At 38.4% G+C, this 25,097-nt stretch overlaps 1 protein-coding gene across 2 annotated transcripts in view; it reads left to right on the top strand.

Annotated features, from left to right (window-relative positions):
• MAEA (macrophage erythroblast attacher, E3 ubiquitin ligase) overlaps positions 1–23,888 on the top strand; it is a 130,358-nt gene extending 106,470 nt beyond the window's left edge. For both annotated transcript variants that reach the window (XM_036762345.1, XM_036762344.1), the window contains 4 exons: positions 7,613–7,721; positions 14,458–14,591; positions 22,144–22,339; positions 22,736–23,888. In XM_036762345.1, the coding sequence (XP_036618240.1) occupies positions 7,613–7,721; positions 14,458–14,591; positions 22,144–22,339; positions 22,736–22,831 (535 nt within the window). In that variant the 3' untranslated portion in view covers positions 22,832–23,888. The remainder of the gene's footprint in view (positions 1–7,612; positions 7,722–14,457; positions 14,592–22,143; positions 22,340–22,735) is intronic.
• Positions 23,889–25,097: the final 1,209 nt, after the last annotated feature.

Genomic DNA, 25,097 nt, shown 5'->3' with positions numbered 1-25,097 from the left:
AAAATAGGATTTTAATTGGGACTTGAAGCAAGCCAGGGAAACAAGTAAGTAGAGATGAGGAAGGAGAGCATTCCAGGTATGAACTACAGCCAGAGAAAATGCCCAGCTATAAAAAGACTGAAACATAGAAGGGGCTAGTTTATGAAGGGCTTTGAGTGTCAAATGGAACATTTTGTATTTGCTCCTGGAGGCATTATAGAGCCACTGGCATTCAGTGAGCTGAGGGTGAATTGACATGGTAGGACTTGCACCTTAGGAAAATCACTTTAGTAGTAAATGGAGGATTGACTAGAGACTTGAGGCAGGCAGACTGTTGCAGTGCTTGTGATGAGGGCCTGCGCTAGAGTAGGGGCAGTTATCCAAGGACAGAAGGGGGCATAGTCAAGAGATGTTGCAAAGGTGAAATCAAAAGGCCTTGACAACAAATTGAATGTGGAAGGTGGAAGATAGTGAGGAGTCAAGGATGATGCCTAAGTTGCAAGCCTGAGGGTCTGGGAGGATGGTAATAGGGAAGTTTAGAAGAAGGGAGGGTTTGAGGGGAAAGATAATGAGTTCAGTTTTGGACATATTAATTTTAAGATGTCTACTTGGACATCCAGTTTGAGATGTCTGAAAGGCAGCTGGAGAAATGAGATTGGAGGTCTGCAAAGAACTTAGGACTAGGTAGGTATATAAGAGTCACCGCCATTGAGATGGTAATTAAATTCAAGGGAACTAAGGAGATCACCAAGTGAAGTAGTATAAAGGGAGAAGAGGACCCCAGGACTGTTCTCTTAGGGACATCTACAGATAGAAGGAGGGACCTAGATGAGGTTTCAGCAACACAGACTAAGAAGGAGCAATTTGATTGGAGAACTAGTAGAGAGTGATGTTCCACTATATATAGAAATACTAAAAATGTAGTAATGTTTTAAAAAATTAGTTTTTCCACATACAAACTAGCCCTCAAAGGGGAATTATATATGAAACCTTGACTCTGTACCACATAGTATTTGCTTTTAAGACGTGTATAACAACTTCAAATTGTTACTTTCAGAGCTATCCTGATTGTTCCTCCTTCTGTAATCCTATGCACTCATTTAAATGTTTCAATAGACCTCTTTTTTCTTTTGTTTTTTTTTCCCCGTCATCATTATTTCCACACTCCTTTCCCCCATTTAAAAGCAGAAAAAGAAGAAAAAAATAAAACTCTAGTAATAAGTATCACCAAGAAAAACCAATCCATACAATCCCATATCCAAAACGTATGTTTTCTTCACCTTAAGTCCACGTTTCAGGAGGTGACAAATATGCTTCATCATAGGTCCTTTAGAGATAAAGTTGGAAGTTGCTTTGATCAGAGATCTTGAGTCTTTTGTTTTTCTTTTCACCGTTATTTCTGCTTACTTCATTCTGCATCAGTTCATATTTCCCAGAATTTTCTAGGATTGTCTCTTTCATTATTTCTTATAATACGTTCCAATATATACAGAAATGTTCCATTATATTAAAATACTTCAGTTTCTTTGGTCTTCCCCAATTGATGGTTACCCTTTAGTTTCCAGTTCTTTCCTTCCTCCTCCCTTTTCAGGAAGTTTGTTCTGATTGAAACTATTCTGTCCCCTGTATTAACCTCTGCTAAACCCTCCCTTCCTATCCCTGCCTGTTTCCCTGTTTAGATGGTTATATTTCTCTGCCTAAGTGATATTTAATACTCTTTTTGTCTCATTCAGAGAAGAATGAGGCTCATCTGATGCCCATTTCCCCCACCCCTTTCTCTGTGCTTTTACGCCCTTCTCATGCACCCCAGTCATGAGAAATAATTAAGTTCTAACCCCTTTCTTTCTCCTTACTAAGTTAGTGGGTTCCTTTCACCTCTTCTTTTCTTTCCCCATTTTAAAAACCCTCAGAATAGAGACCCCCAGATTCTCTGTTTTTCTTAATTAACTCTCAATAGCCTATGAATACATTATGGTTCTGAAGCAACACTTGTTTCTTCTCTTAGTAGAATGTTAGCCCTTTAATATTATACGCAGCTTTGTAGGAGACATTTTTCTTGGTTTTAGGCCTCTTTGACCGCTTGGAAAGTTATATTCCAAGATACTTTTTTAGTAGAGTCTGCCAAGTCTTGTGTTATCCAGTTACCGTAATTCTTTGGGAATCTTCCTTTGTGTTACAGGGATTTTCATAATTCTTGGCATGGCTCTTAATAGGTTTTGAAATTAGGTTAAGCAGGGACTAAAATCAGTAATTCTTGGTGAAGTTGCTAGTTTGAGTTTCCTTTTGGGGTATAAAACTAACCTGCGGCAAACTTGAAGAATTGACCTTTTGGCATCTCTTTGAGGTTACTTGACGATCTTCTTTTCTCAGCAGCAAAATGGGACCCAGCTGATGAGTCCTTCGTGTATCTCTTTACAGCCAATGGTCAGTGAGAGGAAGTTATGCAGCCTGACCCTAGGGAATATCTTCCATTAGGTATTAGAACTGAAGCACTTCGTGGCAGCCTGTAGAAAGGCAGCATGGTATAGTGGTGAGAGCACTGGACTGGTCCAACTTCTAGCTCTGATACTCCCTAGCTCTTTGTGTCCCAATTTCCTTGCCCTTAAAACAAGGATAATCCTTGTATTACCTGCCTCCCTTCCTCACATTGTTGTGAAGAAAATGTCTTGTAAACCATAAAGTATTATAAAAATATGATAAAAATGATAAATAAAAATATTACTGTTGTGGCAGTCCTCCAGAGGAAATGTTGACTCCAGATTCAACTCATGGAGAAGTGAAATAATTCTGGAAGAATGGAGTATGAGAAGAGTGAAGGAAGCAGAAGAGCATTCAGAGGAGAAGGAGAATCCTGACAGTCTAACGTTAGTGACTCCCTCCCCACAACCCAGAGGCAGATTTGCATAGCAAAGGAGCTTCCCGACTTACCTATGTGCCTGGAGTTTTCTGAACTTTGAGGGTCAAAATTAATTTCCCCCAGGCCTTCTACTAATCCAGGCTTGGCCAGTACCCTTGGTATCAACTCTGAGACTACAGGTTGTTCCTTTGGCCCTAACAAATCTAGTATTTACCTCCTTAAGTTTTTGGTAGTATTTTACCTAAGTTTAGTTAATATGGGTCACATTTCATGTGAAATAACTTTTCTGAGTCAAATGGCAGAACTATGATTGAATTATTGGGTATAAATGGGTGAATTAGCATACAAAAGAAGTATATCCTTTACAAAATGTATCAATATTTGTCTGTAATAGAAAAGTGTTATGAAATAATGGCATAACATTGACAAACTAAAACGTTGACATAGATGAGGGTCTCTGTTGGCATAACTTTAACATTAAAATGACCAACATTTTAAAAACTGATCCTTATCTTTAAAGGCTTTGAAAGAATTTATTCTTGAAAAGATCAAACTACCTAACATTCGGTTCTTTTTTCTCTTAATTATCAATTTAATTCAAAATATGACTTCCAAATCTAGGCTGGCTCAAGAGTGAGGTTGTTCTCATTCCAGAGCCCCTAAGCTTTAGAATACTCTCTTCCCCGTATGTCAACCTCAGGCCTATTATCAAGTCATATTAGTCACTTTACTAAGGCCACCTGACATTTGAAACTGCATAATTTCTCATTCAGTTTAACATAGCTCCATTGGATTAGAGACAGATTTTACATTCCCATTTAAATGCATTCTTACATCGGATATAATTTTGATACAAAATCCTTCCATTTTAAAAGACCACGTAGAAAAAGAACTTAGAACCAAGACTATAAATACAAAGAAGCAGCAATAAGTAATATTAAGAATACCAAAACTAAGAATGAGGTGAGATTTTTTTTTTCCAGGTAAGTTCTGAACCAGAACATGTACAAAGAAGAAAAGTTTTCAGTTTGAGGAATGTAGCATGTCCAATGAAGTCAGAAAGCAAAATAATCCCGTTCCTGTTTTGTGTCTTGTCTTCTCAGTCAAGTAGAACAAGCTTTAAAATGTGAAGAATAGAACTGACGTCCTTAAGAGAGAATGTAATTAACTCAAGAAAGGAGAGAATACTCATGATCATAATAGCGTCTGTGTAGCACTTTCAGGTTTCCAAAGTACTTTACAAAGATCTCATTTTATGCTCACAACAACCTTGGGAGGTAGATGCTATTATCATCTGCATTTTACAGATGGGAAAACTGAGGTAAGACAGCAGTTAAGTGACTTGCTCAGGGACACACAGTGTTGGAAGCCAGATTTCAGCTTAGGTCTTCCTCATTCCTGATCTAGTGTTTTATCCATTGTGCTACTCAGCTGCATGTGGAGAATAGTAAATAAGAGCTAATTGAAATATTCAGTTCTTCAGGCCCAGACAATTTGCCTCATGAAGTAGTAAAGGAACTTACAAATGTGGTCATAGACTTCATTGTTCAAGTAATAGGGAACAGAAGAGATACTGGAAAATGGGCTATTGGATTCTCCTGATGATTGGCACCTAAATCACCACTGTGTCAACTCAATCTAACAAGCTTCTAGCTTATTCTTACAGTTCCTGAGTGTCTCCTCAACACTGAAACTATAAGTGTAATGTATTTGCCCCTTCTTTAGTTGATGTATGATTACGTCAGTGTGGGTAATCCATCTCTTATTCCTTACTTTGCTGATCCAATTCCTTTTTCAACAACAACAAAAAAAATTACTTGCAAATTTCTTTTACCCCACCTCTTGCACAAAATTTATCATTAGAGACATGCAGTACCCACTTCTCATTAGAGATATGCAGCACCTACTTCACAGTCATCTTTCATCTCTTCATTAGCCTCTTAGGGACCCACAATTTTGATTCTTTATGATTTGTACTTAGGACTGAGACGGTTAGTGTTAAAAAAAGATGAGTACTTGTTTCAGGGAGCCTCTCAATGTCATTGATTGCAGTACCCAAATGCAATCTGGCCTACTGTCTTCTTCCTTTTCATTTCTCAGCCATCTGTCATATCTGTCCAAGATAGATATACTGATAGATACATTCAAGTGACTGCTCATACAACCATATATCATAATCTAGATAGTATTTCTTTGTCATCCATTTGGTTTTTCCTCTGTGTATTACTTAGCTGACTGAATTCTTAAGTGATTGTGAATCTCTTTTAGGAGGCTCTCCAGTGTTCTGGAACTTAATGTAGTAAGCATAATATCAACTCTCCTGCATGCATTTCCCCCGTTTCACACCTCATGATAGTATTTATCAAGGAGTCATCAATGAAGGTCTCTCCATCTATGAAGGAATGACATGTGGGAGCTATTTTGTTTGAGGAGAGCTTACTAAATTAAGTGCTTTATATAGTCAACAAACACTGGGTTCCTGTATTCTCCTGTATTAACAGAAAGGAATGCCGTTCCACTCTCTTCTTGAAGACAGTAATCACAATTATGAATGTGAGGTATCTGTTTTGTCTGAAAAACTTTGGCCTCTTTTGTTTCCTGATCTTAGGTCATATTTTTTCAATACACTTTTCATTAGCTTGAAGTGTATGCTGATTTAACTTGAAGGATTTTACCAGGTTCTTCATAGAATTTCTCCACCTTCTTATCCTTGGATGCTGATATCTATATCTCAGCCACTGATTATCTTCACAGTGGCTTTTTCCTTATACTCGTTCTGAGCACTGCAAGGTACGATGACTAAGTATCCCATGAAATGATGTTTTTGTTGCCTTCGGAAGCCCAATAGAATCATCACCAACTCCTTTATGTGCCTCTACACGGAAATTGTCCTCCCATCTATCTGCAACTTTCTTTTCACTGATGCTTTTATTTATGTAACAATGTCAATATGGATATGATTTAATTTCTCCATTAGTAGTATGTAGACTTGTTGGTTATTGAACAAGTATCATACATTTAGAGTATCAGCAATTAAATTAATGTTTCTAGACCACGTAAAAACACTGATTCTTGGTAACCTTTGCCTCTTTTGTTACCGGTTTGCCGCTGTAGGAATGGAAGGGCACTGCTCAGGTCAAAGAAACATTTCATATTTTTCCTTGTTTTGTGGCTTGCCCTGGCCAAGAATTTCTCACCTAGAAGCCAGCTACTAGTGTTGAGTCTTCCTGTACGTGGAAAGACTGGTTCTCAGAGAGCAGACACAGGTTTCCACTGGGACTGTACTTGAGACCTTTCCAGCTTTGTGGAAGTTCCTAGACCTTGCACTCCAGTGACATAATTGTAGTAGCTTCCAAAATAGATCATACAAAGGATTTGACTCAGCAGTTCTCAAAAGAAGAATTGTAAACTATTAACGCTATTAAAAAAAAGCCTCCAAATGACTAATAAGAGAAATGCAAATCAAAACAACCTTGAGGTTTCACCTGACATCCTGCAAATTGGTAAACATGACAAAAAATGTAAATATTCAGCTTTGGAGGAATTGTGGGAAGATGAGGCACACTAGTGCGTTATTGGCAGAGCTGTCAATCAGTACAACCATTTTAGAAAGTAATTTGGTATTATGCAAATAAAGTGACTAAAATATCCCTATACTTTGACCCAGAGATTCCACTACGAGCCATATGTATATGTATATATGTCACCTCAAAAATGACGTTACTTAAAAGAAAGTCCCCACATACACAAAAATTTTTATAACAGCTTTTTTGTGATAACAAAAAATTAGAAACAAAGTAGATGTCCATTGATTAGGGAATGACACGCAACAAACTCTGGTACATGAATGTAATGGAATGTTACTATGCTCTAAAAAATGATGAATATGACAGAGAACCATGGAAAAATCTTCATGAACCTGATACATTGTGAAATAAAGCTCAGGAAACAGTATGCACAGTGACTGAAGTGATGTAAATTGAAAGAACAACTGAATGAATGAATGTTGCAAAATTTCAAAACACAAACATGACTTTTCAGTAGACCTTTAACTGCATCCAGCTCCCATTTTCTGTGTCTAAAACATTTGGACAAGTGAAGAATAGCTAGTCTTGAAGTATATTTGTGAATTTAAGTGAACTCATTTGTTTCTGTTTGGCAACTGAAGGGTCTTATAGTTTTGTAAGAGTGCTATATAAACCTGTGATAAAAAAAAAAATTTAAACCAGATGACTGGAAAACTAAAATGTGAATGAGCAAGTCCATGTCTAATGATTAATTTGGGCTCTAGTATATCCTGTGAAGTATTACGTACTTGCTTCGTTTCATTCTTGATTTTCTTCTTAATAAATGAAATGGTTTAGTTAATGACTACTTTTGCCACCTTTGGACCTGCATGAAAAGGTCCAGTGTTATATCTAACAGAATAGACAGAGAATGGATTTCTTGATTGCTTTACCAGTTTTCTGTCAAATGATAGGTATTACTGTGATAGAGTGTAACGAGCAAACAAATTGAATATGGTGTTACTGTTTTTGAGCTTGGCATCTCAGATATATGATAAACTCTCTTAATACCAAAATAATTTATCCCTTCATGTCCAGCGTACTACGCATGTTGTACTGTTGATTTTGTGTCTAGAATCCCTAAGAGTTTGCAGCTAAGCCTTCCTTTTTTCTAATCATTTTTATACAGATTACACAAATGCCTTTATCTTTCATCTCAGATTCATTAAGATGAATAATATAGATTGAAATATTTCACATTGTTTTTTAGACATGCAAGAAAGCACTTCAGTCAAGCTGAAGGCAGTCAGTTGGATGAGGTTCGACAAGTGATGGGAATGTTAGCCTTTCCTTCAGACACTCATATCTCTCCTTATAAGGTAACTTATCATTGTGTGATAGTCAACTAAATGAGATAACTGTTATGTAATGGGATTGTGGCTAGCCATAGTTTTCTAATGTCTACAAAATGTTTTCCTTTGATATATATTTAGTGCCACTATTTATATGTATGATCATACTTTTTATTGTATTTTTTAAAATGTTATTGAAGCTTTTCATTCTTTATATCATAGTCTCTTCCCAGTAACCACTTCCAACCCCAAATTCTGATGTAACAAAGAAAATTATGGGAAAATCACTTGTCTGAATCTGTTTACTTAATTATAAAATGGGAGCAATAATCCCTTTAGTACTTTTTCAGTAGATTATTATGAGGATCAAATCAGAGAAGATATGTTAAGTGCTCTGCCAGCCTTAAAGCCACATATAAATATTGGCTGTTAGTAGTAGTCCATATGTCTGCTAGACATTGTGAAGGATTTAGTGATTAACAACAGAACACTTAAACCTCTGCTGTAGGTATGGAACTATGCTAGCCACTGGGGAGTCTTCAATTTAAAATGGTATAATCCCTGCTTTCAAGATGGTTATATTCTCTTAGGAATATACTAATATTAAGTACGGAGTGACAAAGACAAAGCAAAATGCTCGAGTAGGAAGGAAAACACTTTTGGCCAAGGCAGTTCAGAGAAAGATTCATGGAAGAGGAGGTATCAGTTTAGCTTAGCCTTGGAGGAAGAGAAGGATTCTTAAAGGCAGAATGGAAGAGTTGGTGAACCAGCTTTAATTAAGCAAATATTTTATGCAACGAACTCATTCCAGTCATGGTAGATCACATGAGTACACAGCCTGGAGAGTGATTATCAAGCTGTAGAACTACCTGTCCAGCTTGGCTGGAAGATAGAGTGTATAAAAGAGAGTGATATGAAATATGGCTGGAGGCGATAGATTAAGGCCAGATTGTAGAGGGCCCTAAATGCCAGGCTAGGGAGATTTTATTTTAACCTCAAGGCAGTAGTGAGCCTCAGAAGCTTTTTGAGCAGGGGACTGAAGTGCTCAGACCTGTACTTTAGGAAAATGATTTTGGCCACTGTCTGCAGGATGGACTAGAGAGGAGTGAGCCTGAAGTGAAGGCATGGAGAGCAAATAGAAGATTACTGCCAGCAGTAATGAGAGCTTCAAATATGGTGGCAGTTGGAGGGAAGAATGGGGCAATAGACACAAGAGATGTTACAGAGTTCAAATCGAGACTTAACAACTTATTCAGTGTGGGAGTTTAGAGGAGAGGCAGACGCAGAGATGATCGTGGTTCTGAGCCAAAATAATCGAGATCATGCTGTTACCATTCGCTCCTCAAATACTACAGTATAAGACAGCATATTCTCATCACCACTTGAGAGGCACAGGTACAAAGAACCATAGAAGCTCAGGGCTAGGAGAGATCGCTAGCTAAGATTTCGTGGAGACATTGTGATACAAGATGCCTCTCAGCAGGACCAAATAGAGCAGAGAAGTAAAGGAGGGGAGTAAGAAAAGGCCACTGGATGTGATGATCAGATCACTGGTGAATACTCAGGGTAGTTATAGTGCACAGGTATGGAAGCAGACTGAAGTGAAATAAGGAGACAGAGGAGGTGAGGAAGTGAAAGCAGTCCTTTGAAAAACTTGGTTTGAAAGGGAAGAGAAATAGTCCAATAGTGAAAAGTAACAAGATTTATTAAAAGTTTCTACAAGGTAGTTAGAAAATTTACTTTTGGGAAGGTATCAAAGAAGGAACCACTGAGAAGGGTGAGAAAGTTTCCAAATTTGATTGGAAATTTCCTGTGCAGTTTGGTCCAATGAGCTGCAAAATATCCTGGAAATTGTGGCACAGGTATCATTGTGCCTTCTAAAATAAACCCCAGCCAGGTTTACAGTCACCAGCCAGCCTGTTAGAGCCATCTACCTCAATGGAATAAAGAAGTATAGCCAATCTAGAAAATACTCAGTGCTACATTGTGAAGCAACTAAATGAAGCCTCTTTGGTTGGTAGAGAATCAGTAGCAGCATAAGGCTTTTTAAACATGAATAACTTGCAACTCTGGAAATGAGGAAGCTTAAAATACCCTATCTGTGTACCCTATCTGTACTATATGAATCAAATACAAAAGCACCAGGAAAACAAAAATAGGAAGAATACCATGCAATCAGGACACCAAAGGATAAAAATAAATTTTAGGCCCAGTAGGAAAAAAACAACCCTAAGTCATAAGGTTTTGCTGAGCTTGCGTTGTAATTAAACCAAATCAGATGTACACCACTCTTATGTGGTACTAGTTCCTGGCGTAGGGCTCCAGGAGGTCACCTAGTGGCCATTGTTAACTCAGCAGAAATCAAATGGACTTTCAGAAGCAAAACTGATGTAAAAATTATCCTGGTGTCTCCCCAGCCAGAGGTAAGGCAACGAGACAGAGAGGGATCCAGAAATGAGAACATTCCTCTAGCGATCTCTGTGCTGATTCTCTGACCTCTGTTTGACCACGTCATTTAAAAGTCAGCCAGAACTTAGTAGATTCTTTCTCTTCAGTTCAAATAATTGAAGGAAGTCCAGAGGCGCTGAGTCATGTCTATTAGGGATTCCAGTTAGTCAGGTAATCATTTTCAAATACCACAATTTTTCCTAAAACAGGAAGTGGAAGTAAGACCTCAAGCTTTGATTACTTCCTTCATTATGTGAGAATTGTCTGTAAGTCTGGGGCCTACTAAAAGAATTTCCCTATCTTACTGTTATGCAATAAGGATTTTAGTAACAATGTTACTAAACAATTAGAACAATGTTTGCTTTTAATAATGTGCTCTTGCTACCTAAATTGTTCTTCCCTTGATGGTCAAAAGTCAGGATTTGGCTGTGCCTAGTATTAAATGCTCATCAAAGCAAATTCTTCAGGACAGTAGCTTTCCGGGTTATACTTTTTTGATAGTTAAAGCCTTACTACTCGGACTCCCATATAAATATTAGGCTAATCATTGAACTTCTAAATGTGGAATAAAATTTTCTGGGTTAGCAATTCAATAGTATTTTAGACAGAAAAGAAATCACAACTCAAAATTTTCAAAATAGGAAAGAAACTGAGAAAGCTGTCTAGGAAAATTGAAGGATACAACTGATTCTCAGATAAAACTCCTAGCAGGTGGTAACTTCTTGGTCTGTGATATGTGAAATACAGCCTAAAACAGGAAAGTTGTACTTAAGAGATATTAAATCATCTTCCATTTTGTGCAATAAAAAATATTTCTAAACCTATGATAGCATCAAGAAAATAAAGTTGTCTGTTTAAAAATGAGTTCTTGCTCATTTTAAATGTTTGAGCATTTTGACTCTTTTATTGTCTAAATAAGGTTTTTGTCTGGGGGTAGCGTAATATTGAACAGGGAAAGATTATATACTTGTCCTACTTAACCCATACTCAGGGATGAGAGAGCATGGAACCATACAGTCCACATTCCATTGTGAATATTTCTGACTTTGAAATTAAATTTTATATTTAACATAAAGTGAATGCAAGTCTATTATTGCATGATAGGTGCAAAAGAAATGTATGATTGCTTAGATGTCATGATTTTGCTACAGTCTTCGACTGAATGTGAGTTTTCTCAAACAAAGGTACTACAAACTGTGGTAGGTTACATGGCATATATGTGGTAAATTCATTCTCATGCAATTATTCCCACAACTCATTAGGAAGAGACTTTCCATGGTAAAAGAAAATAAAAGTATTCTTTGATGATGGTTTCCTTGTGTCAGAGGCACTAGTTTTAAAACATTCAGCAAGATTCCTAAAAGACTAGAGCCAGATGGTCAACACATCAGCTTTTTATGAAATGAGAGATGGCTGTCATTTTTATCAGGGCAGGGAAATCCCTTTCTTGTGAAGACCAGTAAAGAAGTCCAGGTTTGACAGTTCATTTCATTTGACAGGGATTTTTTTAACCTAGTTAGGAAAATAGACCTTTTTTACCTGAAAGCCATAAATATTTAGGTCATTTCTTTCATCCCTCTTTATTTTACTAAACTAACAGTCTCACTGTTGGGACTTTTATACAATTTTTTATTTATTTTTCACCTTTCAAATTCCTCGAATTAAACCAGATGAAAAATATCAGTCTTTGGCAGTCCACTTCAGAAGAATCATTCTAATTGTGATAGAGCAGCCTTTTGTAGAACAGGACTGACCTTCTTGCCAGTAGGTTCCTTCAGCTGTTCCTATAGCTGCTGTTGAAATTACTCTATGAATAACTCGCTAGTCACTCTACTTACAGCATTTCTCTCTGGCCTAACACTGATTTTTCTTTTACTATCCTGCATTTCCTACTTTTCACGTCTAGCTCTAGGAACAGTGATTAAAACAACACCATTAAAAACCAAGTTAATAAATTGCCCCGTGATGCCATTCATCATCATCCCAGTAACTTCCCATAGCAAAATTCTGTCCCCGTCCTCCACTGCCCTATTTGTATTGTTTTCCCCTATTAAAGTGCATGCCCCTTGAGGGGAGGGATTATCATGCTTTTTGTCTTGCTACTTAGCGCGGTGTCAGGTATGTAGTAAGTCCTTAATAAATGCTTTTTTATTCATTCACCAATGTGAAAATTATCCTCCAACAAAATGATAAGTTTATGCCTTTGAATTTAATCTTCTTCCAAATCCTATCCCCATGCATCTTTTCTCATTGTTGTAGGAGATAGCACTGTCTCACCCAGTGCCTCTAAGTATGAGATTCACTCAACCACCTTCCTCAGCTCTCTCTCCAAGCTTACCTCTACATTCATGTGTTTATTGGTGTGTGTATAAACTTTGTCTAGCATGTTATAAGCTAGAGCGAAGAGCACATATTTGCTTCTGATCCATTCATGGGGATGGTCTGTTCGGCACCTACTTCAGTGGTAGGTGCAGACCCCATTGCCCTTAGAAGACTTAATGAAGATCTTTGGGTGCTATTGCCATTCAGTTGCTAAATAACTAGTCCCTAGTTGCCATTTGTTTCTAACTGTAAAGCACCTGAGTAGCCCAGAAAACTGTAGGCCATTCATGTCCCCTCCCCCTCCCCCAGTAAGTGTGAAATAAGACTAGTTGTTTGTACATGTGCTGGAAAAATGTTTAGAACAGAGAGTAAGTACCTGTGGGGCAGAGGCAGCGAGAATACTATCCAACATTAACCAAGAGAAGCTTACATCTTATGGCAGACACCACAATGTTTTAACCATCTCTTGGGAGACCTCTCCCTTCATCTTCTAAAAAATGCTTGTAGATGATAAATAGAAGTATTCATAGTTAATTTTACATAGATTTATAAATCTTTGTCAAATGGTGGCCTTCCCTGGGTGGAATTGGGGGGGAGGAAGCTGGTTCAGAACTTAAAATGTAACCCAAAAAATAAAAAAAAACAGTAGAAAAATAATTCCTTAGCATGCTCCACAGTGAGGTAGAGTTGGGATTTGGGTACATAACAGCTCCCAGAGGCAATTAAAAACACAAAATACTCAGCTTTACAGAAGCCACATGTCAGAGAGTGCATAGAAAGCAGTTTTTCAGAGCAAACATTGTTAAGTCTGTGAACTCTTTGTTGGGTGCAGGCATTTAATTAAAAGTCTATATATGTGCATTTTGTATATTGTGAATTAATTCATACCATTCCAAGACACAGGCTCGAGCCTTTTCATGATCCAGATCATTCTCTTGGTGGTGACTCAGAATCTGTAGGCTGCTCAGAAGCCTTGTTTAGTACTTCATTTGCAATGTGCCCTACAAAACATTTTATGAAACGTGAAAAAAACATTACTAGAATTAATTTTCTAAAAGATCTTTGGGTTGTATGTGGATTTTATTGTTTATATGAGCCACAGTCTTCCTCTGATTTCAGCTGCCAGGACGGCCAAGGATTAGGGGTCAATTTTGCTCCTTTCTGTCTCAACCAGCCAAAAAGACTGATTTTTACTGTAGGGCAGGGTTAATTTAAACAGGATTTTCATCTACTTAAAATCCCATAGATTTAAATGCAATTTAGATTAAACCTGTTTTCTTAGCCTGAGGTTGAGTTACATTTTTGAAATAACAGAGGCCTTTCTCTAAAATGAAGGATTCTTCTATCCTCTATCTTCTTGAACCTGAGGCTCTAGAAATAGTAGATTTGGAGGTTTGGCTTTGCTAGTTATTGTTTGTTTCTGTTGCTTGAGTCCTATTGGGTACTTAATGCAGCAGAGCTGACTGCACTTAAAACATTTATATTTCTTTGACAGAAGTTTGTTCAGTCATGTGTTTTAATTCCCAGTAGCTTGAAAAACTCTGACATTCCATAGTATTAATTTCGCTTCATAACCAAGCCAACATTCCAGAAAATTAAATACAGAATATTAAGGTCACATCAGTGGGTTTTAAATCAAAGCATAAAAATAACAAAGTTTCAATAATGACCTTCAATACTGTAAATGTCTACATTGGAAAAAAAATATTTTCATTTTAAAATTCATTTCTTCCTGTCTTCCAGTGAGATGCTTATAATTGCCATCTGGTGACTTTTCCTGCTGCCCCCCCTCCTACTTACCCCCTTTTATTAAAACAAATCCTTTTTTTGACGATCAGGTTATTTAATTATCTGATGGTTTTGGAGTATCTGGGTAGAAATTAATATGGAGCATTCTGTGAAATTTTGCTTAGAGGATAAATAGTTCTCATCTAGAATCTTGGAGCTGGAAAGGCATCTTGTTTCTAGTCTTTTTCCTTTTATTTCATTACAGGATCTTTTGGACCCTGCCCGATGGAGGATGCTGATTCAGCAGTTTAGGTATGATAATTACAGGCTACATCAGCTGGGGAACAACTCAGTCTTCACCATCACACTCCAGGCAGGCCTTTCTGCCATAAAAACACCGTATCCTTTCTTGGCTACAAATTGTGAGCATAACATGAAACTTAAACCTGTTTTTATTTGGTTCCCATCAAAATAACAAAAAGGTGAATTTCATTTTACAGGAATAAAATTTTTCATGTAATTCCTGAATATCATTGCATAAATAAGCAGGTTTTCTGTATGATAGAAGAGGTAAAGTAAATGATGAACTTGGCCTGATTTTTAAAGAAACATGGGTTTATGATTGTGTCAGTGTTAGGTAGTTGATAGGACTTCAAGTCAGATGACCCGGTTTTGAATCCCATCCCCAGCACTCAATAGTTACATAGTCTTGGACAGAAGTTTAAACATGGGGTCAGGGCCTTGTGCTCATAGCTGAGGATCAGAGATTGCAAACAACCTAATATCTGAGTCCCTTCTGTAAGGAATTTACAGTCTGCTAAGGAGGAGGGAACATGTGCATAGATAAGTATACTACTAGGGAGACTGGGATAAGGGCTGAGAAGATATCTAAAATGCTCTAGGAAAACATGAGCAAAGATGACACTTTCCTCGGAGGATATCAAGGAAGGTTTCACAAAAGATAAGATAGCCAACTCAAACCATGAAGGACAAGTATTTTAACATGGAGGGGGCAAGAGGAATACATTCCCACTATGATGTACAGCCTACTCAAATTCAGGAGACCGCTCCCCTCTCTGGTCCTCAGTTTCTCCATTTATAAAATGGTTTCTGATGTCCCTCTCTGCTCTAAGTCTTGTGTAATAGAGTAGAAAGAGTGCTGAAATTAGTCACAGGACCTGAGTGCTCTTCCTAGTGCTGGCAGACCAAGTCTGCGTGACTCAGGGCAAGTCATAAAACCTTTCTGAGCCTCAGTTTTCTCATGCACAATATGAGAAAATGAAACTAGGTGGACCCCAAGGTCTTTTCCCACTCTAAGATCCTACTGTGATCATGAAAGAAGAAACCCTTCAGAGATGCTCCTTAGTTTTGATTTAACCAATGAACATAACCAATCTGGTAGTGTTTCATGGCCATATTTCGAAAAGAATGATGTAAAAAATGATTAATCGGAGAAAATCCTCTTAGGTTTTACAGGAACGCCAAATATTATTTATATAGAATGATATTTTCCCACTGAATTTATATCCTCAAGGACTTAATAACTTGATTTTTTCTAAATAGACTTTAAAGCAGGCTATACCTTTCTCCAGGACTGGAATAATAGAATGTTAGATCTAGAAGAAAACCTTAGAAATTCTCTAGTCTCATCCCTCATTTTATAGATGAAGACTCTAGAGTGCAGAGAAGGAAGATCCTTTGCCAAGGTGCCCCTTAACAGTAAGGATGGAGCCCACTCATTCCTGGTCCATTGCCTGCTCTCTCCAGCAACTGCTCCTTTATTAGCAACAAATTTATTCTGTTTATAATCTGAAGAAGTTAGGAAGACCTAAGTAGTGATACTAAGGATATGTAGTCTGGTAATTATCAATGTACCATCTGTGTTCAGCAATGTTGGCTGGTTTGATTTAGACCAGTCTTTGATTTAGGTTTCAGCCAGACAATGAAACTAATTGTTCAGTTGAACCGTTATTCCCACTGAGTTGTCTGTCATATGTTGTAAGAGTAGCCACAAACTCAACAAATCTCAGAGTTGGAAGGCCCAGTACAGTTCATCTATATACCCTTCCCTGAGCAAAAAGCCTTTAGCATAAGGAAGGAGCTCTCTTTCAATGAACAGCAAGATAGTGAAGTGGGAAGAACACTTAGCTTGGAGCCCCAATGCCGATTATCCTGCCTTCTGCTGCTTCCTCACTAATCACTTTACATTCTCTGGCTTTGATTTCCTCATCTTTAAAATGGTGATAGGGATAGTAGCAATCTGAACCTCACAGCCTTATGAAGGAAATGCTTTGTAAACCATCGAGTGTCATAGACATGTGAGTTACTGCTCAGCTATTATCATTGAGAGTTCTGGATTTGGATCCAAAGGAACTGAGTTCAAACTTTGGCTCTACTTACTGTGTGAAGAATCAGGAATGATGCCAAAATTTCAAACTTGGTGACTAGAAAGATGGTGTCTTGGTGCCCTAGACAAAAATAGGGAAGCTATGAAGGAGGGGTGGTATTGAGAAGAAAAATGATGAGTTCTGTTTGTGATATATTGAGCTTGAGATACCTATGGAACACCCAGTTTGAAACATCCATTAGGTAGCTGAAGATAGATTTGGGAATTATCTGCATGTCAATGATAATTAAACCCATGGGAGTTACTGAGATCACCAGGTAAGCCAGGGTAGAGAGAGGAAAGACCAGCACAGGTCCTTGGGGAATCTCCCATAGTTAAGAAACATAACAAGGACAGTGAATCAGCAAAGGAGAATGTGGAAGTGTTTAGAAGGGAAGAGAGAGGCAGGATGTTTAGCATTGTCAGATACTGCAGAGAAGCCAAAAGGGATCAGCACTGAGATGATAGTTTGCTATTTTAATTTTTATTATTATTATGGACAGCTAGGTGGCACACTAGATAATAGTTAGGAAGCATCTTCCTGAGTTGAAATCTGACCTCAGACACTTGCTAGCTGTGTGACCCTAGGCAAGTCAGCCCCATTTGCCTCAGTTTTCTCATCTGTAAAATGAACTGGAGAAGGAAATGGTAAACCACTCTAGTATCTTTGCCAAGAAAACCCCAAATGGGGTCAGACACAAGTGAATAATGGCAACATTATTTGATGTAGTTCATCCTGAACTGGTGAGTTAAACTCACTGAAAATGGCTAGAAGCTTTTTGTCTTCACCATCTTTTTTGAGTTTCTTCTCCCTGCTAACCGTTTTTTGTGCATCCTTTCTAGCACTAAAGAATATTTTCCTTAAACGAAAATACAGAAACAGAGTTGAGTAGTTTAGCCTTCACAACCATCATGTGTTATTTTCATCCTATCCTTCCTGAGCAATGATCCTACCACCTTTTGGATTCTTCTCTAGCTCCCACTATAAAGGCCATGGGGTCATAGATCTAAAGATGGAAGAGACCTCAAGTCATCTAGATCAAAACCCCCATTTTATATATGAGGAAATTGAGGCCCAGAGAGATGAAGGGAGACCCATAGTCAGACAGCCACTAAGTCTCAGAGGCCAGATTCAAATCTAGGTCTTCTAGATTCCAAGTCTAGCACACTGTGCCTCCATACATATCTCCAATACCATTGGGTTCACCTGTAGTCTTGATTCTTTAGTGTTTATAGTATTTCCTGATTCTCAGGCATTTAAATAATTTGACCACAAGGATATTGGGGAATGGGGAATTTTTAACGAACAGAAAATGTCTGTTTGGTAGTTTGGGAATCATCTCCAAACCACTGGTCTGTCTGTCTGTGGTCAGAACGCCATCTAGCTTAGATAAAAGGTTAGTTAAATAAATTCCAAATTATAAAGATGAAAAGAACACTGCAGTTTAATAACTTCAGCATGAACTATTCAGGCAAGCTGTTGGTGGTGAAAAATAGGAAGTAGATAAAGGTAACGACCCTTCTTTGACTATTGCCACTTCTTTAAAAAAAAAATTAATTGATATAAAACATTTGCCACAGCAGGAAAACCAAAACTGTCCAGGATAACTGTCTCCAAGCAAGAATTTGACAGATAATAGCAACCACAGTTTAGCATACAAATTCATTTTCAAAACAGTACAGAGGAAAATGATGGAAAGTTATACACAAAACACAATGTAGGGGGAAAGCTGGGCATGAAACGAACTAAGCTAAATCATTCCAACGGCATTTAACGATAAAACAAGAAATAGTATAATGGACAAAAAATGTAAAATTTGCCAGTATACACAATCAGCATGTTCTCATCGCCAGTGATGCAACCACTGCATTTGGAACCCATAATGCTTCAACAGCTAATGCACTCTATTTTCTTTCTTTTTTAAAATTTTACTCATTTTTTTTGTTACATTTTTGAGTTCCGAGCTGTCTCCCTCTTTCCCTCCCAACCCCACACTAGAGAAGTCCAATATTTGACACAGATTTATATGTGAAACCATGTATTACATACTTCTATACATCAGTCCTTTCTCTGGAGGAAGATAGCATCTGCCTTCACAAGTCCTTTGTAGTTGATTTGAATGTTCATATTACTCAGAATAATCTTGTCATTCACATGTATTCTTCAAACAGTATTGCTGTTACTGTATACAGTGTTCTCTTGGTTCTGCTCATTTCACTCATTATTTCATGCAAGTCTTTCCATGTTTTTCTAAAAATCAACCAATTCATCATGTCTTACAGCCCAGTAGTATTCCATCATAATCATATACCACATCTTATTCATCCATTTCCCTGTTGATGGACATCCTCTCAATTTCCATTTCTTTGCCACTACAAAGAGAGCTGCTGTATTTTAAAACATATGGGTTCTTTTTCTTTTTCTCTGATCACCTTAGAAAAACAAACCTAATAGTGATATTGCTGGATCAGAGGGTATATACAGTTTTATAACTCTTTGGGCATAATTCCAAGTTGCTCTCCAAAATGGTTGGAGCATTTCACAATTCTACATATGGCATTTTAGTTTTCCAATTTTTCCACATCCCCACCAATATTTGTCATTTTCCCCTTCTATCATTTTAGATAATCTGATAGGTCTAAGATGGTATCGCAAAGTTATTTTAATTTGCATTTTTCTAATCAATAACGATTTAGAGCATTTTTTAATATGACTATATATGGCTTTGAGTTCTTCCAAAAACTTCTGTTCATATCCTTTGACCATTTATCAACAAAGGAATGACTTATTCATATAAATTTGACTCAGTTTGCTACATATTTGAAATCTGAGGCCTTTATTGAGAAACTCTATAAAAAAATTTTTTCCCAATTTTCCTCTTCCAATCTTATCTCCATTGGTTTTATTTGTGTAGAAACTTTTTAATTTAATGTAATCGGGGCAACGAGGTGGCGCAGTGAGTAGAGCACCAGCCCTGGAGTCAGAAGGACCTGAGTTCAAATGCGGCCTCAGACACTTGACATATGTACTAGCTGTGTGGCCTTGGACAAGTCACTTAACCCCAATTGCCCTGCCCCCAAAAAAACACACAAAACCAAAACAAAACAAAATAATGTGATCGAAGTTATCCACTTCACATCCCACAATGTTCTGTATCTCTTACTCATTAATTATTCTCCTATCCATCATGCACTATACTAGGAAGTGAGAATGACCTTTTTAAAGATGACATGAGGAATTGAGAACAGATAATGAAACGTACCTTCGTTCAGCAGAGATGAGGGAATCCTAAGGGCAGAAGGTTTCATACATTAAGAGGCAACTGGTGGCAGAGTGGAGAGATTGCCACTTGGAGTCAATGAAATCGGAGTTCAAATCCTGCCTCAGACACTCACTAGTGGTGAGTCACTGAACCTCTCTCTGCCTTGGTTTCCTTAACTGTAGACAGGGATAATAGTAGCACCTATGTCACAGGGATTGTGTGTGAGGATAAAATGAGGTGTTCTAAAGCACTCTAATGGGCTACATAAAATGCTAGCTACTATTGTTGTTACTACATAAATTAATGATTACTGCCATTTTCTGTAACTCATTGGCTTGCCAAGAACTATCTTCAGTCACCCCATCAGATATAGTGATGAGTATTTCTGTCCTCATTTTAAAGACAGGGAAACAGACACAGAGAGGTTATGATTTGCCCACAGTCCTCAGCTAATAAGTGTCAGGCCTAGGTCTTCTGACTCCAAAGCCAATTCTTTAAGACTTTTAGCATTCACTTAGATAATGCAGACCAAAATAGATTTTCCTAAAATAGCCAGGTGTTTGAAGCAAAATTCCTTTCATTTTGATTGTCCGTGTAACTTACTCTTTTCTCTTTACATTACAAAATTCACTCAAGTCCTAAACTCATAAGACTCACACTCCTTAGGGGTACGCCCATGAGCAGGGCCTTTATCAACCCACCTGAGGCTCAGCTCCCATTATATAAAATCAGGCAGCGTAGTACAGTCAGAAAAAGGATTGACTTCAGTCAGAATATATGGGTTCTAACTCTGCCTCCAGCTTGTTATTTCTGTAACCTCGGGCAAGTGCCTTAGCCCCTGGGGCCTCATACAGTGAGGGAGTTTGGCCAGATGACCTCTGAAGACCCTTCTAGCTCTAGATCGTAATCTAGGACGTACAGTAATATTACTTGTACTGCCTGCTGATAATAGCACCTATCTCCCAGAGTTACTATGCAGTTTTTTAAAGGACTCGTTTAATTGCTTTACAGTATGATTTAATAGATGATCTTCAAGAATTCCTTTGACCCAAATACTCATTTTTCCTGCAGCCATCCTGGTTACAAGACTTTTCAAACTCAGTTAACTCGATTCTTATGGCATACACAAAATGCATCCCTTGGTCAGCACTCCAAAACTTTCCCCCGCTGGAACCGGCCTGAGCTTCCCTTGGCATGAAAAGTCATTTCCATAACCAGAGATGGCTAATCATCATCACACCTGACATTTCTGTAATGCTTTTAGGTTTGTAGAGGGCTTTACAGGCATGCAATCCTCGTAACAAAGGAGATTACCAACAACCCCATTTTATAAAGGAGGAGACTGAACCCTAGAGAGGCCAAGTTATTTGTCTGGGTTCCCAAAGCTAATCAGTGTTGAAGGCAAAATTCAAACCCAGATCCCTAAATGCAGGTCAAACTCTTTGCAGATCAGCACAGTGCCAGGCACCATTTATGTTGCTTTCAGTCGGGGGCAGGCAAGGGGATGAGGTGGCAGAGGGAAAGGCAGGGCTCTTTTTTATTCAGGCACTTCAAATTAATTTTATTTTACCTGTTTGCGCTGGTGTCAGTCAGTAGGGAAGCATTTATTCAGTGCCTCCTTACTCTTGAGGAGCTCAGTCTAGTGAGGGAGATTACATGCAAACAAGTGTGTACAGAACAGGCAACACACAGGGTGGATTGGAGAGAACGCACCAGAATTAAGAAGAGCTGGGAACTGAATGTGCTAAACTAAATATAAATTTAATAAAAATTAAAAAGGAATTAAGAGTTGAGAAAGGCTTCCTGTAGAAGGTTGAATTTTAGCAGGGACTTGAAGGACGCCAGGAGGGAGAGCATTGTGGCCATGGGGGACAGTAGCAACGCCTGGATCAGAGAGTATGCATGGGGGGGGGGGGGGAGTGTCTTCTTTTTTGTCTCAATTCCAGTAAAAGCACACCACATCTTCTTGTTAGACCTTTTTGACAGGGAATACCAGAAATGTGAACATTGTAAGTTGATTGCTGTTGTTGGTTTGTGTATTGCAATAAATAGTCCATCAAAAATTGTTCCCTTTCCCCAAAGCAAAAGAGCCTGAGATTTAGAGGCCAGCTGGTGCAAGCCTCCATTTCACAGACAGGGATGGCCAAGTTGCCTGAGGGTTTACAGGTAACAAGCGTAGAACCTGGATCTTAGGCTTTCTAATTCCAGAACAGACCCTCTTTCCACAGTACCGTGGTGTGGCCTTGTTTCTTCTAATAATTGCAATCCTCGTTAAGCTGTGACTCCTTGACACATGAAACAGACAGTGTTATAAAGAAGATGGAAGTTCAAAGAACCCAGACTGCCCTGTGTGTAGTAAGTCACTGAACAAGCTGGCGCAGCCTCTGCCCATGGCCCATTGTGCCAACTCCCGGCTAGTCTGCAAGATTTCCGGAGATGTCATGAATGAAAACAATCCACCCATGATGCTACCAAATGGATATGTCTATGGCTACAATGTAAGTTTGTTCTCTGCTTTTCTCCAATGTTCTCTTGCCTCAAACTCTGGACCATCACTGTGTCTGCATGTGTAGGAAGAGAATTTATAAAGTTCCAGATTTCTGGTTTCCTTTGTTTTTCCATTAATCTTATTTTTGGAGTTACATCTCAACCAAATTATGAAGAATAATTCTAGACATTCTGTTCCATTGGGGTGAGACAAGTAAAAAGTTTGTGGCAGATTCAGAGAGGAGAGAGAAGAATGCATGAGAGTTCTTTTTGAAAGGTTTGTCCTCTCTACAGACCTTTTACAAAACAGGATCATTTTGATCCTTAATAGCCTGGTTTCTGAATTTGTGGAGTGCTGTCTTATTTTGATTTGCTTGTATTCATTCACTGTTGATCTTGTTTTTCAGTCCTTGCTTTCCATTCGTCAAGATGACAAAGTCATGTGCCCAAGAACCAAAGAAGTTTTCAACTTCTCACAAGCTGAGAAAGTGTACATCATGTAGATCCCCATGGCCCCAGGATGGAGTGCCAGTGCCAGCTGGAATGGGACACAGCGTAGGGGGTGGCCTGCCTCCTTAGGCATGGCCTTGTATGGCGAAGAAGCATAATGTGCCATCTTGAGGATCAGACCTGTCGGTGGCAATGTTGTTTCTTGCGACCAAAGATCAATGAGCAACAATAACTACTCTTAGAAAGAGAGGAAATATGACTTAATAAGTTTGTACTTGAAAACAACATTTTGATTGGTAGGATTTTGTAACATAAGTCACAAATTTGATGCTTCTGAAAAGTACTTTAATCTTTCAAAAATAAATTTTCTTTTAAGGATGACTTAAACACTGAGGGACCTTCAGACCCACTTAAAAATGTGACTCAATTCTTTTCCCCGTTTGTTTTTCCAGTTATTCTCCCTTTTTGCTAATGATCATACATGGAAAAACAAGTGGGTTTCTCCATGAGAGCTTCTTGCCTTCTCTGTTGTGGATCCTGTAGGGATAAGAGTGCAGAGTTTAAGACATTGCACTTCCGGGGATGTGATGATCATGAGATGATGACTTCATCCTAGAGTCAAGCAGAAGTTGTTTGTTCCAAACAGAAGCTTAAAGATGCTGCCAAAATACCAAGAAAACATAGCATGGCAAGCAAACCAAATTGCTTGTTTTTATAGACTTCCAGTTTGCCCTCCTTGTGTGAAAGTCTTTCTAAAGTTCTTAGTTATATGCATAGGGGTTAATATCAAATCATTAGTGCTACTGCCTTATTTCTTGCTTTGAGAATGTATTCACATGAAAATCAGCTAGTGTTGGACAGTTTCTGAAGAGGCCTTGCAGGATGGTAACATTAAGTCTAGGCTCTAAATATTATTCATTGCAGAAACTAATAGTTCAGCTTCAACAATTACTGATGACTTTTCCAAACCAACCAACCAACCATTGTAGCTTAAACAAAACCGTATTGTAGAGGTTTGTATTTAGCGCTTATTTTTGCATGTTGATGTTGATTAGCTAATAAAAAAAATTGTAAATGTAAAACATGTTAATAAAAATTGTTTTCCATTTCTTACTTATACAAAAGCATTGTATTTCTGATCCCATACGGATTCATTCCCCATGATTCATCTTCCTATGCCATCCCTCCACTCCAATCCTCTGCTTTCGATGGGGATTTTTTGACCATTTTTCTTTTGCTCAGAAGATTGAGTAAAATGAATGAGTGAATAAAGTGTGCATTTGGTATGTGCCAAGTACTGTGCTAAGCGTTGGAGATACTAATAGAAAAAGTAAAAGAGTCCCTACTTTCAAAGAGCTTGTGTTTTTCCATATGTGTTGTCTTTCCCATTCTATCTGCTTCCTATACATGCAGGCATAATCATGTTCCACAGTTATATTGGGGAGATTGCACATATGGAATGTTTCAGGCACAAGGCATCTGAAAAGACCAATGTTTCTTAGGGTGCAGTGGCTCATGTTAATATCTCTTCCTTAGTATCATTATTTATGCCCGATGCGCTTAGTTTCAGGGGTCTGGGCTGTCCCCATCAGGGTCTAAAGGAAGAGGGTGGTTAATGTGGTGGTGGTGATTTGACTTGCTTCCTCCTGCCTCACCTTAGGCTGCCGCTGCCAGATTGGCGTACCTGCACTGTGTGTGGTAATTGGTTGTCAGTTGGTGGGGGCGGCTGGCCCCTTCTTTGTAAGTCACTTCTCCTGTTGGGAGCAGCAGTGCCAATCTAGGGGGTATTGCTGCTGTGTCATGACTCCTGCATGTAACCTCCTGTTGGTGGCATTTGGTCAGCATTGTTGCTGGTGGTGATAAGAAAGATGGGCCCCTTCTCCTTTGACTCCATATCAAGCTCTCTTTCCCCTACACCCAAGCTGCTGCTTGGGAGGAGGGGTGTCATGGAAACAAAAGAAGATGGCATCATGGAGAAGGGTAGTGGTCAGCTCTGTGAAATGCATCATCATGACAGGAAGGAAGATGACTGAAAAAAGGGCCATTTGATAAGGAGGTCCTTGATAACCTGAAAGGTATTTCTGAATGGTGAGAGTGGAAGACTGCAAAAGATTGGTGTAGAGGCAATAACTTTTGGTTCAAGGAGTTAAGGTCATGGAAGGTTGGAGATACATGGAATACAATTGGGTGGTGTAAAAGGTTCAAGAGAAGATTATTCTAGGATTAAGGAGAACTAAATGTGTTTGTTAGCCAATAGGAAGAAACCACAGAAGAGTTTGAAGATGCAAGAGAGGAGATGATTGATGGAAGTATCAGAAA

Source organism: Trichosurus vulpecula, chromosome 6 (assembly GCF_011100635.1).
Source record: "Trichosurus vulpecula isolate mTriVul1 chromosome 6, mTriVul1.pri, whole genome shotgun sequence".
Taxonomy (NCBI): domain Eukaryota; kingdom Metazoa; phylum Chordata; class Mammalia; order Diprotodontia; family Phalangeridae; genus Trichosurus; species Trichosurus vulpecula.
This window is presented reverse-complemented; position numbering and strand designations above follow the sequence as displayed.